We start from the raw sequence: 15,290 nt of genomic DNA on the forward strand, positions 1-15,290 counted from the left end.
AAATTAAAATTTTCAATGCATAATTAAAAGACATCAATATATTACGATTACTAAGTTGTACACTGGAGGCACCGCAGTACCTTGTTATATACGAGCTATAGTAACACACGCTCGTAAATCATTGAAGAGAGCAGCGTGTTATTCATATCAATTTATCTGAAACGCTTCCGCTGCTTATGTTGGAGTAATTGCTAATTTGTAGCCGGACACGGTTTGTTTTTTTGCACTAAGCGTTTTAATAAGCTGTCTTAGAGATAAGCTGATCATAAAGACTTGGTGTTTATTGGTAGCGGGTGACACTTTAGCCTGCGCGAAGTACGAGAACTCCTCTTGCGAGTATGAAGGCAGGGAATTAACATCGACCAAGTTTCACGGAATAAATAAGCAATAAAATATAAATTAGCATCTCACGGCTCATTAATTTGGAGCAACTCCGCTAATTGATCAATACCAGTTTACAGAATGAAGTGAATTGTTAAATTTGATTAATTTAATTATAACTTTGAATTTTCGTTAACAATTTATACTTTAATTTGCGATTTTTGGTTTGAATTTCTTGACTGAACAAAAATCCAATGATTTAAAATTATGAAATATGTACTGAATAAAATAGGTGATTTGAAAGTAATACTTTATCTTGTACATTAATTCAAACGATTCAATAAAGCAGCTTGTTAAAGTAAAATCGAATAAAAATATTTCACAAATAAAGAACAATCTATTGATCGCGTATTCGGATTTTTGAGGCAATGTACCATTTTTTCAGCCTTGTTGCGGAGGCTCAAAGGTTCTGAAAGGTTCTAAGGGTTCGCTTATCGGCACAGCAAGATTTTCCCTTTTTTTGGCTCCCTATTTTCCTTTATCTGCTTTTGCTAGAGGGTCATCCCACCGAGTCTGATCAATAGAAAAAGCTCACAGTTTTTCTCCATGTTTGTATGGCCATCTTGTGTGTTGCTGGAACCCTTTGGGAAGTTTTTTTTTATAAATTAACAAGATTATATATGACGCTACAGGGAATGAAGTTAGAAATAAAATTGTGTTTGCTCGTTCGAGATTTTCGGGAAAACTTACGCTTTATTTTTCATTTATAAAATTTCTTTTTTTTTTCAATCTATAACACAGCATTAACTTATTTTGCTCGGAACTGGAAGTATAAATTTTACAGAGGCTAAAACCATTCCACCTAAAACTACGAATTTAATCATTAATTTTGCATATAAATTGGAATGATCATGAATTCAATTGACTTTTTAACAATCGATTTCAATTAAATGATTTTTGTCCATATCAGTATATTTATAGAGTGAGGTTTTCTGAACAACTATAATGCAACAATTTCCTTCCCATCGTTACTCAAAATTGCAAATTGTTAGTTTCTCAAGTCATATATAAATATTTAACAAGAAATAAAAATTCTATGTAATATTTTTCTTCAAACAATTTTGATTTCTAATCGTTGGTAACGTTCAAATAATTCATAGGTTGGCCTCTACATAGCACAACATTATTCTATAGAGTTAAAACCATATCAGTGTTTGAAGGCACTATTAATTAACAATAATAATTGTTAACAATTATAATAATAATAGCACATTCAAGCGCACGTGTTAACATTGCAGTCTTCACAATGCTCGTATCCACAATAGAAGTGAATTATTTAAACAGAATGAAATAATGTAGCTTATTAACATGACCTTCCGATCGTCATAAAATCAAATCTACAACCAGCATATGTAGAAATTATTCGTTGTAGTAAATGAATAACTCTGTTTTTATTTGATATCACATGATTACAGGAGTTGAATTAAAATATTTTGGCTTAATGCCGGCGACGATCAATCAAATATTCACTACTTTCTTTCAACAGAAAATTTTGAGGATTCATGGAGACTAACATATATAACTAAAAATGGAAATCATACGTCAATATATGTAAATTCATGTACGAGTTGATATTTGATTTTAATTTCAGTAACAGTTTAATCATAATGATAATCTAGCTGTTGATAATGGATTGTTTTGCATTTTGATTTTTATAGTCGTCCATTTGAAAAATTGTTCAATGTTTGAAATAACTTGTTAACTATTAGATAAACCTTAAATTTTTATCATTAAACGCTAGTACGTTTATTTAAAAATGTCGCAAAAAAATCAGTTATCTCATCCATAGAAATTAGGAAAAAATTAAATCCATATATACCCACATAACTTGAACAAAAAACAAATTTGGGTTAGCCGGTACCGTTAGATTTCATAAAATAAGATTATATTGTATCATGGTAGGTTTAATTCACACGAATTAGAGGATATTAGTTTGAGAGTATATATATTATATTATATCATGTTCATATTATGATTGAGAGGAACTGAAGGATAATGGTTTTATCACATTACCTCCATATGGCACTGCTAGTGGATGCCGTTGGCCGTATACTGCAAGATCAAAGTCAAGTAATCAATTGCCGGAACACGCAAGAGGCAATTTATATATAATCATAACAAGATTATCGGGAAAACTATTTTTTGATACGATTTACGCATCATAATAATAAAAACTGATCATTATTAACACTTCATCATAATTATTTGTAAAGTAATTTATTACTGGGGAATATGTCCAAGTAATTTTTTCAATAAGAATTCTAAATCTCAATACATGGTTAAACGGAAAGGCACTATATGAACGAAATTTTATATCCAGGTTTTATCCAGGCACGAAAAGCATCATGGATACGCGCCCCCCTCTACAGACACTATATATTAGTTCAAACACACGAAATTTGACATATGTATATATACATAAGATTAATTCAAGATCGTCGACTTCATTAGACGAAGTTAATTAGAAGAATCCCCAACGTAAAATCTAAAATTTTAATTATGCGTCTAGACATTAATTACGTATTTTCAATATACACTTGAGCTTCAATTATTCAAATTTTTAATTAGCACCAATCTCAATGAACTCAAATCAAACGACAGATAATTTTTTGTTCAGTATTCAACAAAAAGAAATCGTCCTTGAGCTCTTGGCTGCGAGGAGATCTATATAGTAAACCCTTCCAAGATCTTACTCTATTTGGAACAGACTACGCAAAACCACAGCTTGTGAAAAAAATGTCCCAGGATAATGAATTCGCAGTCGTGCTTTTGCTACAAAAAAATTTCCAGAAGAAAGCTCGGGACCTGTTCCGGGCAAAGAAAAAACTCTTTCCCTTCCTTGTGGCAAAAAAAATTAGAGAAAATTGTCTTATAAAAATTGGCATGACAACCAACACTTGAAAAATGAAATGCTCCAGTAGGAAGTAAGATTTAAATCTTATTTTTATTTACATTATGCTTTCCGAAAATCATATTTTGTATATGTCCCAAAAAATTATATATACAAAAATATAAAAGGTCATGTGGTATCATTAAAGAACTTTTTTCATGTTAATTTATGTATCAGATAAATTTATTAAATATTATAAGCATGAAGTTAGATCTGCAGTTAGTCATGCCAAGCATCAAGCAAACATGTTATGAGTAAATTATGCATATTAATATTTTATACAAGTGTATGTGTATGGCTCATTGACAACTGAACAATTGAAATTGAACCAATGATACTGAAGAATTTATGCGGTATTAATACATGTAAAAATTTGTTTGTAGAAAAAAGTTCATTTAAGAAAAAAACTAGAGCCTAATAAATGCATTTATAACTTTTACCGAATTTATTGTTGAAATAATTCGGTTTCGAATTATATGTGTGGATCGCCATTAATTAAGATAATTGTTAGTATCTTCCTCCTATATAAATTTTGGGTGAAATACATCATAGCAAAGTAATATAGCCAGATCCATGAATTTTTTTTCTAATTTTTTCTAACGTTCGATTTCGTCGTAAGCCGCACGTTAAGCAAATATGGCTTATGAAAAATAATACATAATATAAATATTAATTAAAAAATATTTCAAATAAAAAATTATTAAATTGTGAAGTTGTATCTATTTTCTACTCAAATATATTCTCTGTTCCAAACTCTCTTTTATATTCAAATTTCCGTACATCTGTCATTTAATTCAGGCTTACGTTAATATCCTTCTCTACTATAAATTATTCAATAAAATCATTTCTCACATAGACTTCAACAAGAATAAATACAAAGAACGGTCTTGGTGCTTCACTTTCTATTTTTGAAATTATTTAAAATTAATTAAAAACTGTGTTTTTTTCACTGGAATATCTAACATTTCCGTGATTATCGCCAGTTTAGAACGGAAGCGCCGCCGTTGGTCGCAGTGCCCAACGCAACGTAAATGAACAACGCTCTGGTGGCGTGTTGTTGTGAACGAAGTCTTGTGTGCTAGACGAAGCACTCAAAACCGCTGAGCGATTTGTGTCAGATATTATCGGTCAGCATGCGTCCACGTCGGGCTTATTGCTAGGTGAGACTCGTGAACGCATGGATGGCATATCAGAAAAAACTGTTGCCAAAGCCGTGGCAAGGAGCGAGATGTGATCAAACTAGAGCGCAAATGCATGTGTGGATGTATATAGAGCTGTTTGTGTTCTGTGTGACCTAGATACTCTGTGTGAATCAAGAGATGCAGCCTGTTTTTCGCAGTATAAGCTGCGAAATCATCTGTATAAATGAATTGTTTATGGATTGTTTGAAATCGTGAAAATGCACATGCTTCCCAGCAGCAGACGTCCGACTGAGAGAAACTAATTCCCTCTGATACTAAACATGTCGTAAATTAGTAAATAATAATTAAAACTCGAAAATTCAAGATATTGTTCAACCTATTCACCTTTCAGAAATTCTAGCACAAGCATCAGATCTAAGTAACCCATGGCTGCAGGGCTACATATATAAGAGTTAACACTACACTTGCCGTCTGAGGCTTTTCCATTCGAAACTAATGACATTGTCCGTCCTAAAATCAGCTAAAATACTCAACAATCATCATATTAATAGTAATCATAATTAAAATTATGAGGGCAATTTGTATGTTTACTTGAATTACAAGCACAAGAGGGGGAATGACAATAATTATAATTGTCAGCTATAATATATATGTTAAATAATTATTTTATTATGCTTGGTTGCATTTTTATTATTTTATGGATAGTTCTCTAAGAGTAAAAGTAAGTCCCTGGGGGTGCGATGTTTCTTACGTTTATGTTGTTTTAGTTAGTGCTTGAAATAAATTATTATTATTAATTAAAGTAATTACTTATATTGTAAAAATACTTTGTTTTTATTATAACTTATTATTATTAGCCAGATACATAGGGATTACATAAAACATAATGAATTATATAAGGTCTTTTGCACAAATAATGCATTGATTTTATTAGCTTATTTTGCACCGGTGAATTCCTATTATTATTAATTAACTAGCGTTAAAAAATATGATGCTAAGATAATATGTTTTATCTTTACAAATTATATAAAGTCGCAATTATAGCATTCAGGTTAGCATGCAATGCGTATCATATATTAAATTATTATGTAGTGAAGTGGAGAAAACTTAATGTTTAACTTACACCAGTGAAAAGCCTAAGAATAAGAAGGGGCACAAAGTTTGTGAACTTTCAACTGGAATTCTTCAAATCTGCTTGAATAGCTTAGCTATTTTCAAATTCAACAAGTATATATACGCACAAATTTATTTCCTTAATTCCTAATATCCTTAAATTTCTCCGATAATAATTGGTGAAATTATTACCAATTCTTGGCAACAATGTAAAATAAAATATATATTAAACAATAAATAGGGCACTTGGGCCTCTCAAAATAACATGAATGCTGTAATATATTCGCTTATTTTCATCCTCATGTGATACTTTTTATATGAAATTGCACGAAATAACAAAAAAGTTTCGATAGAAAATTTCTCACCTTGATAAATATAACATGATATTTCTTGAAAGAAATACGGAGGCAAAACGACTGAATTTATTTAGAATGCCTGCTTTAGCTTACGGCCAAAGAAAGGAAATATTTATTGAGAATTTGTAAGTTCTTTCATTTTGGAATTAAGTTCAAATTTGACCTCTGCATCTGCTTGATCATGTGATCACATTCTGTGTGATTACGACCCGAGAATCGCAAGTCATTGAATGAAATTTAATAAATTATACGAAATGTGTGAAAGATATATACGATATTTTTCGAAAAACTTTTACCACAATCGGACGCTAAGCTATTATCAATTATCTTGTTTGCTCTTCTTTGTTTATTATTATCAATTATCTATTGCTCGTCAAACCTAGACCATGCACGTGTGTCAGATTTACAAAAGAAATATCCCTATAACAAGAGCAGATGTTTCTGGCTCCGAAATTTCACTAAAAAAACAGTAAAATGAGAATTTTTCTTTGAATATGTAAAATGCCTGCGGTTACAAGAACATGCATGGGCTACTCCTATTATTTTCTCATATCAAAAGAAGTGATCATATCCAACATCATGCGAAACATATGTTCATTGAAATGTACCGGGGAATCATGATTGAATTTCTCAGCACAAACCTCCGTGATTTACAATATATATTCTGAATAATACCGTTAGCTTCAACTCTTAATAAATATAGGTCAAATAAATAATATATCAGTAAATTTATATAAGTGCTTGCATATTCGATTTTAATGAACAATCCTTTAAAATCTGAGAATTGTGTGACGAGAATTGCAATACAATTCTAATTTAAAACTAATAAAATATTTTAATTAATTATTCATATGTTTCCAAAAAGCGGAAAAAATAAGTTAATTTGAAAGGGCAAATGAACTTCAATGTTCTCACCAAGATAAGAATGAGGATTTTTTTTGTATGATTGAATGGATCTAGAAATGCAAGCTGATTGCTTACCATATATTTTTACATTTGCATTACATTCAGAATTTATATATTTATTCAAGATTATTGCAGTTATTTTGTTTTTTTTTAGGTTTAATTGAAGACCACATTATGCTTTTTATTATAAATTTTCTCATTCGTTTTCTCAATGAGACAAACAGTGTTATTTGCTGGCTTTGGGAGATCGAAGAGATGGTACCAAAATATATTCATAGAAAAGGTTGATTTTTATTTGACTGAGAATTCTAATTTGTATATATTTATTTATATTAAACTGAGAGAATAGGCACGAAAATAAAGTAAATGAAATTGAAAATTTAATATTCGTGATTCTTTATTAACTATATATCTCTAAATTTTAGTTATTTCTGTCTGAAAACTAAACTAAATGTCAAGTTTATTTATGCATGCAATGATACCTTATATTATATTTGGTAGCCAAAACCAAGATGAATTTATTTCTTTTAGTGCAGAAAATATTTATAATAAATAGATCTAGTTGACGAAATTAGATGACATAGCTGCAGCTGGCATATGTACTTTCCTCGAAGATAAATTGTAATTGATAATTTAAATAGAAGACTTCTTTAATGCTAATTTTTTTGAATTAACAATGCAATTAGTACACTTGTTTTGCGTAGTAAATTAGTAGACCAGTTGTCTGGTTTCTGTTAGTTCAAATAGTAGACTTGCTTTATTTATTCAATAAGTAAAGTTGTAATTAAAATATTAGACTTGGTTATTAAGACCAAGTTTTTTTTTTAATTAGCAGGCCTGTTAATTCAGAAGGCAGACATCATTAATTAGTCTTTCAAATGGTAAACTTCAGTTGGGATCGATACAAATGGTTGACTAGTTGTATATATTCAATTGGTAGAGTTGTTCTATTTATTCAATTAGTGTACTTGTTAATTCAAATAATGGACTTGTTAATTCAATTGTTAGATCGATTTTATTTAGTCAATTTATATAGATTTATCAATTCAACTAGTAGACTTGGTTTTGGTTTTAGATTCAAATGGTAGACTAATTGTGTACATTACTTATTAAACATTACGATTCCAAGAAATACTCATATATTTAATTAGTAGACTAGCTACTTCGATAGGTACATTTTTTATGTAGTCAGATCATTTAAGTATTTTTGTATGTACTTTTGATTACTTTAATGGTTGATTGGTTTTATATATTCAATTAGTAGACTTGCCCTATGCATGTGATTGTAGACAGTTTTATTCAATTGGTAAATTCGTATTAAATAATTAGACCTATAAATAAATTATTCTAAGCACAATTGTAGTAATTATATGTATAAACTTTCCAGTCTTTAAATTTTAATTTGAATTGTTTAAAGTGGAAAAAGGGCCAAGCAATCAATTTATACAACAGGCTGAACCAAAATGCAAGACCATGATACCATATTATTTATAATGCATGTATAAACTTTAGACTTGATAAAAAATTAAACTCGAAAACTATCTGTTAGATTTCGTTCTCAGTCATTCTGCGAAGTCGAACATCTGTCAAAATTTTTAATTGAGATTCTGATACGCAATTTTATGAAAATATATATTATTATTAAGGTATATATTATTATTAAGCTATATATTATTAAGGTATCCCGATTTCAAGCCGTAATTATATTTTCCATAATAAAGAAATACTATTGCCTAGAGGCAAAGGTGATTTAGTTTACTTATATATCATTATTGCTTTTCTTTTGGCATCAGCGAGTACAAGATCGTAAATAATATTAAATAACAAGATATTAATACTTGATTAACAGTCACAGTATTTCAGTAACAAATATTTTAATTTTAAAGATATCATTTTATTAAATGAGTTGAATTCGCAGCAGTCGTTTGCATGCCGTTTCCAAGGTGACGTTGACAACACATGTCGACTGATACAAGCTAAACCAATGAACCCAACCCGGTAGGTGAAAATTTTAAATTAATTCGAATGAAAAATTGAAAGTTGGAAATAAGTGTGATGATGTGTACTGAAATTGTTTAACAACAACAGGAAATTCCAGATTATCACTAATTAATATTCGATAAACTAAAACTCACCTGGTGGATAGGGTGCAGGTGGCATGGATTCAGCAGAGGGATAATTCCTTAAATATCCATCGTGTGGATATCCAGCAGCCTCCATGGCAGACTTGGGGCCTCCATCAGCGCTGGTGAGATAAGGGACTGGTTGTCCATGAGAGTCCACGTGTCCCACTCGCCCATATGGCGCATAGTTGCACCAGGTCTGCGCTGCGAACGCCTGACACGAGTCTGCCGTCATGGACGAAGGCCCGGGCGCATATTCGTATTTGTTGGGCCAAAAAGCTAAAGCCTTGCGGTCGGCAGCGACTCTGGAGTCGGCAATATTGTAATACGTGGGGGTGACCCCGTCTCTGCAGAACGCTTGGCTGTATTGGGAATCGAAAGGCGCCGTTGCCACGGCGTGGTCTGGCTGGTAATTCCATGGCTGCGTCGAGTGGGAATGCCGGATTACACCCGGGGCTGCGGGGTCTGAGCAGTCTGTCGGGTGAGGGTAAGGTGTCCCCGGTAAAGTAGCTGATGCCGCAGCCGCCCTTTTAGCCGGGATATGAAGAGGGGCTTGAGCCGCCGCTTCGAGCGACCGCTCCTCGTACACGGCACCGCCACCGTTCATCCTATCCGCCGTCTCGACACCGCCGCCACCACCGCCACCCACTGCTTCATGGTGCCGCCACAATTCAGCCGCCGTCGCCACCGTGATCGAGGAGCAGGAGGACGAGGATCGAGAACACAAAAGCACACACATTAATCAGCGAGCCACGAGCGCCGCTTGGTAGCACCTACAGACTGTCTGGCTGGTGCACCTCGAAGCGACCACTAGCTAGCACTGAGAACTATAGCGCAGTACTACTGCCTGACTTGCAACCATACTGTGACTCTACTGCCTACACTACACACGTACAGGCCCGGGGCGGGCCTCAGCGCTGCTCTCTGGGGAGGAACCCGCTCTTAAGAACAGATCTGGGACGCGGTGCTATTGGGTCTGCCGCTCTGACGTCACGACCCTTGAGACCCGTTCAGTGCTTGGCCCGCCCATTCAAATAGAGAGCGACTTCGTTGAAACTCTTACTGACATACACTGCTGCTGCTGCTGCTGCTGCTTATGCTTAGGCTGCCGCAGCTACTACTGCTGCCGCTGCTGCTGACAGGTCGTTTTCTTGCGTTCTACTAAGCGATGTTTATTCTTAACCTGAATCTTCAAGTGAAATTAAAAAATTCATAATTGCTAACTCGTGAAAAAAATTTCGGCCGATTCATATCATAACGTAATACTTGTGAATAAAAATTTTTCAACCATGTGAGTTTGTCATACAAGTAAGTTGTATGACTTTTGTAAAAAAAATTGTAAATTATAAAAGATATTTTTTCACCTCTTGGAATTAGACTTAGAAACTGTATACCTCAGATGTAGCAGTGCCTGTAGGTTTTTGATGTCATAAATCAAAACCAATTTTCTGCATAAAGAATCTCTCAGGCTTTATTTTCTAACTCTGAAATTTTAATGTATAATAATTTTATGTTTTCACAATGAAACATTCTTGAAATCGTAAATTATAAAACTTACTCACGGAAAAAAAATATCGTAAAATTCGAGTAAAAATACCACATTACACCTTTTTTTGCCGAAATCCTAATGAAATTTCAACAATAACTTTAAATTCCATCATTGAAGCGAACAAATCCAAAAGGTAAACATCGAAGTTTTGCAAAATTAAATTTATTTTAGGTTTAATGTAGTTTGAAAAAGTGTGATTATCTAAAATCAGTTCCAAATGTGAATGAAGGTGGATCGTAAAAAACTGGAAACTATTAATTACTTACGAATATCATTTCTATTTCTATTTATACGCTTGAAATTATTCAATTCGCTCTGTTCTTCCGGACTGCACAAATTATATGTGGCTTGCATTATCATTTGATTAACGAAGCCATTTTGAGAAAACTCTGCGGACTTTGATGGATATATTTCATTTACGCTGACTAAACCAGCAAATCAACCAAAATTAAGTTACATTCAACTATTAAGTGAAAACTCGTTACTAAACTTTAATAAACTCGTTAAAATTTAAATTTTTGCATTCTTTTATATCAAATTGGCTAGACCTGTGCCATTCATTTAAATTCATTGACACAGAACGGTGAAAATATTTGAGAACAGTGATCAGTATGATTATTATTGTAAGTTTAAGCCATTTAATAAATACATTTTGCTATATTATGCGATAACAAAGCTGAAACCTAATGCCGATAGAGCAAAAAATTTAGAATCATTCTCACAATACGTGCCTGAAAAAGGCTGTAATTGAAGTACAGGTCACGAGAACTTAAATTTGCTAACCACTGATTCTCACAGACGAATAATCGCCAATCCATTGAAAATTCACCGTTAATCCTTCTAGGCTGTATGTTACTTAAAACATATTATATATATTATTCATTCGCGCGTAACGGTATGGAACTTATTAAGTCGACTGTACACGTATCCCGATTTTACGAGTTTTTATTAGCGGCAAACGCTTATTTGCGCCTCTGCAGTGTCTCAGAGAGCCGGTGCCCACAACCACAAAAGGCTTCAGGTAAAGAGTGTGTGTAAAGAAGATTCCCTTGTAATTATCCCAGAAATGACTAAATGTGGTCTTGCTCCACATGGAAAATTCTTCATTGTATCCATGGCTACGAACTTCCTTATCTGATGGTTCTCCAATGAGCGGACATTTTTGAGCCTTCTAATAAACGCTTGCGGTCACTGGACGTAATTAAAGATAAATGCTGGATAAATGGATATATGAATTTATTTCTTGATTTTTCGAACTATGTTATTCCAAGCACAAATAAGTTATAAAAAATTACATTATTGATTTATTTATGTCATCTTGCCGCGAAGGTGTAAAATTTAATCATTCAATTAGATTTTAGTAGTTAAAAACTTAGAATTTTGTGAAACTACAAAATTATACACTCTCATTTATAATTACTAATAACTATAGTTTATTGCTTGTTGAAAGCATTAATAAAAACATATAGTTTTTGAGCCATGTTAATGGCAAATATTAGTGAAGTGCCTAAAGTACTCGGTATTTTAAGAAGCGTGCAGTGAGAAATATTTATGGAAGCTTTGACTGGACGCGCGATTCTCCATGCATTCTCGCAGTTGGAGGGCAGGGACTTTTACGAGCACCGACTTGCCGTCTGGCAGACGGACGATTTAACAGTGAGCGACTGCAGGAACACCGTTGACAGGATGCACATGGACGGCAGATAAAAAATCTCATGCCCCGTAGTATCCAGGTGTACTTAATTAAAATAATAAAGGAAAACCTGAAACTTATCGAAATCGAAAGAAAAAATCTCATGCCCCGTAGTATCCAGGTGTACTTAATTAAAATAATAAAGGAAAACCTGAAACTTGTCAAATTCGAAAGAAAAATTCTCATGCCCCGTAGTATCCAGGTGTACTTAAAATAATAAAGGAGAACCTGAAACTTGTCAAAATCTAAACAAAAATTCTTACGCCGTAGCATGCAGGTGTACGAAAAATAATACAGGAATACCTGAAACTTGCCAAAATTAAAACAAAAAATTTCATTGTTCATTATATCCACATATGATATTATACTGGAATAACGTACTACCTATGAATAATATACTACTTATAATATACTAGACCCCGTAAACGAAAATTAATTGCATGTTAGCAACGTGATGATGAAGATATTCATGTATGCCTTGTACAATTAAGTCATCCTGAAAACTTTTCACTGCCAGTAAATATAATTTATATATTTAGTATAATTTTTTTGTTCGATACCTTCGAGCATATTAATTAATTTGCAATTTCTTGTGCAGTATTTGTTATTCCGATTATTTCGCAACACACAAACGTGATCGTAAATTTCCTCCGGAAATTTCCCTAACCAACTTGAGTAGAAATTAAGTTTCTTGCAATTGGAATATTTTATATGCAAAGTTACTTTATTAAACAGCAATCTTGTTAATCGTACTTCCAATCTTTCTTCAGGCCTTTTCAGTAATTAAATAGGTACAAATTCTTGCCACTTCAACTGACAAATGGTTTATCCATATATATTTCCATGACAATCAATATAAGGTCCCTCCAATGAATATTATATCAGTACTAAGGCGGAGCTTTATGAATATTCGATAACGATTCTGAATTTTCGAATTAAGTATGATTTTTTATGCTGTTGGTTACATTATTTTTAATTTCCAGTCGTACCTTAAATGGATAATTAATTTCTTTCATCAATTCATTGATGCAAGGATTCGTGGGACGTTTGTTAGGACATAATTATTTCATTGTTAAAATGAACTTTATTTTCCGGAGAACCTCACAAAATAACCTAGACCAAAATCGATTTCAAGTATTTTGCTGAGCTGAGGATCGAGAAGCTCTGAACGTTACTCGCATTACTTAACAAGAAATGAATTCATTCAACTTGAAGATAGCAAAAAAAGAAGCATTATCACGCAAGACTTTTTTTTAGATATTTCCCTGCGTGTTCAATTGAAATAACTCTCCGGGTTTCTGTTCAAATCAGAGCAAAAACTACCGAGTCAATTCGTCCATGTTGATTTGTATACGGCTGGCCGAGTGCGGCCACATCTAAGTCACAGAGATCGCATCAAACCGAGAAATTCATTGAAAAGCCCGTCCTGACACGTTCATGTCGTAAAACTAAAAGGGTTAGGCGCTTACGGGTCTCATTGCTTCCCTGCACCATTGATCTGCAACCGCTCAAAATTAACACAGCATAATTGGGCTCAAGCTTTGGCCCGGGTTGAGGTTGCCTACTCCTCCGTAGGCATCTGATATTAGTCGTAAATAGAGCATTTTTCTGTGTTAGCGCTTTAGAAAAAGAAACGAATATTTTTAATTAAGCAGATTTTGCATTTCTCCTATGCTAAAATGTTCACCTTCTTATTAGCAACAATTATCTCAGAAGCTGCAAATTCGCTGTCTGTGCCAGCACGACTGGATTTAGTATAAATTTATAGTGGATATAAGCTACAAAGCAAATATTGTATTGTGCCGTCGATGCGCCGTGCAAAACACTCATTTGCATTAACAACTCATGAGAACTCACCCAACATGCATTAATGAGTTCAGCACCCAGCAAGAAAAAATTACTTCAATCCTGAACATCTTACGGAAAAAACTCTTGATGAAAGACAATATTCCTTATCCTTTTTGTCAGTTTTTCACCTAATGTTCGATAACATGCAGACTAAAAATTTTATTTCTCTCCTCGGATTCACAAATAACTTTGGAGTTGATTTACTTGTGCATGATAATCGTTTAAGTGTATTGGGATGTGTTAAGATTAGATAATGGGCCAATATTAATCACAAATTTTATTCTCAAGTTTATAATCTCAAACTGAGTAGGCTAATTATTGTCAAGTAAGCTCGATTCGTTTTTCATCTATCATGTCAGTTACCGACTAGGTATTATAGTTGACGAATTATTCGAGATAATTTCAAACTAAATTGATAATTTTCAGCTTTGCTCGATTTCAATTAACGTATCAATCATTTACTCGATGCATGCAATTTCGTAATTCGTATTACTTCAGTGACTCTTGCTACGGGAAAATAGAACTTATATAGCCTGTGAATACCCAAGCAGAGACTACCATCATAACCACACGATGATAGACTCTTCTTGCACATAAAATAAAGTTTTTATATTCTATACGTAACTGATTTGCTTCGTCCAGGACATGTTTCGTTAAAATGTTTCAAAAATGGAATTTAATTTTTGTCATTACGGTGGAAGTTCAATTGCAACATCGAATTAGTTCAGACACTTGTGATTCAAACAAGAGATTCATTTTACCTAGAGCATTCAATAATCAGAGCATTAATAATAATAAATAATAAATAATCACGTTTAAATTCGTTTTATATATAATTATTCAGAAATAAGTCACCTTTTCTCTGGTTGAAAGCCAGAGTTCTGGAGGACGATGATGCTTGTTGTCTGTTAAGGGTCGGAGAAGATTCAGCTTTGCTCGATTTCAATTAACGTATCAATCATTTACTCGATGCATGCAATTTCGTAATTCGTATTACTTCAGTGACTCTTGCTACGGGAATATAGAACTTATATAGCCTGTGAATTAATAGCCAAGCAGAGACTACCATCATAACCAAACGATGATAGACTCTTCTTGCACGTAAAATAAAGTTTTGATGTTCTACGTAACTGATTTGTTTTGTTTCGTCTGAGACGTGTTTCGTTAAAACAGTTCAAAAATTGAATGTAATTTTCGCCATTACGGTGAAAGTTCAATTGCAACATCGGATTAGTTCAGACACTTGCGATTCAAACAATAGATTCATTTTAACATCAGAGCATTCAATA

The 15,290-nt window shown here is 33.1% G+C and overlaps 1 protein-coding gene across 1 annotated transcript in view; it reads right to left on the reverse strand.

Annotated features, from left to right (window-relative positions):
• LOC108667414 (homeobox protein abdominal-B) overlaps nucleotides 1–14,914 on the reverse strand; it is a 42,119-nt gene extending 27,205 nt beyond the window's left edge. The window contains exons 1-3 of the mRNA XM_018154438.2: nucleotides 14,857–14,914; nucleotides 8,924–9,559; nucleotides 2,395–2,433 (exon numbers count right to left, since the gene is read on the reverse strand). Of these exons, the coding sequence (XP_018009927.1) occupies nucleotides 2,395–2,433; nucleotides 8,924–9,518 (634 nt within the window). The 5' untranslated portion in view covers nucleotides 9,519–9,559; nucleotides 14,857–14,914. The remainder of the gene's footprint in view (nucleotides 1–2,394; nucleotides 2,434–8,923; nucleotides 9,560–14,856) is intronic.
• Between the last annotated feature and the right edge of the window lie 376 nt (nucleotides 14,915–15,290).

The sequence above is a fragment of the Hyalella azteca genome, unplaced genomic scaffold, assembly GCF_000764305.2.
Source record: "Hyalella azteca isolate HAZT.00-mixed unplaced genomic scaffold, Hazt_2.0.2 contig14656, whole genome shotgun sequence".
Taxonomy (NCBI): Eukaryota; Metazoa; Arthropoda; class Malacostraca; order Amphipoda; family Hyalellidae; genus Hyalella; species Hyalella azteca.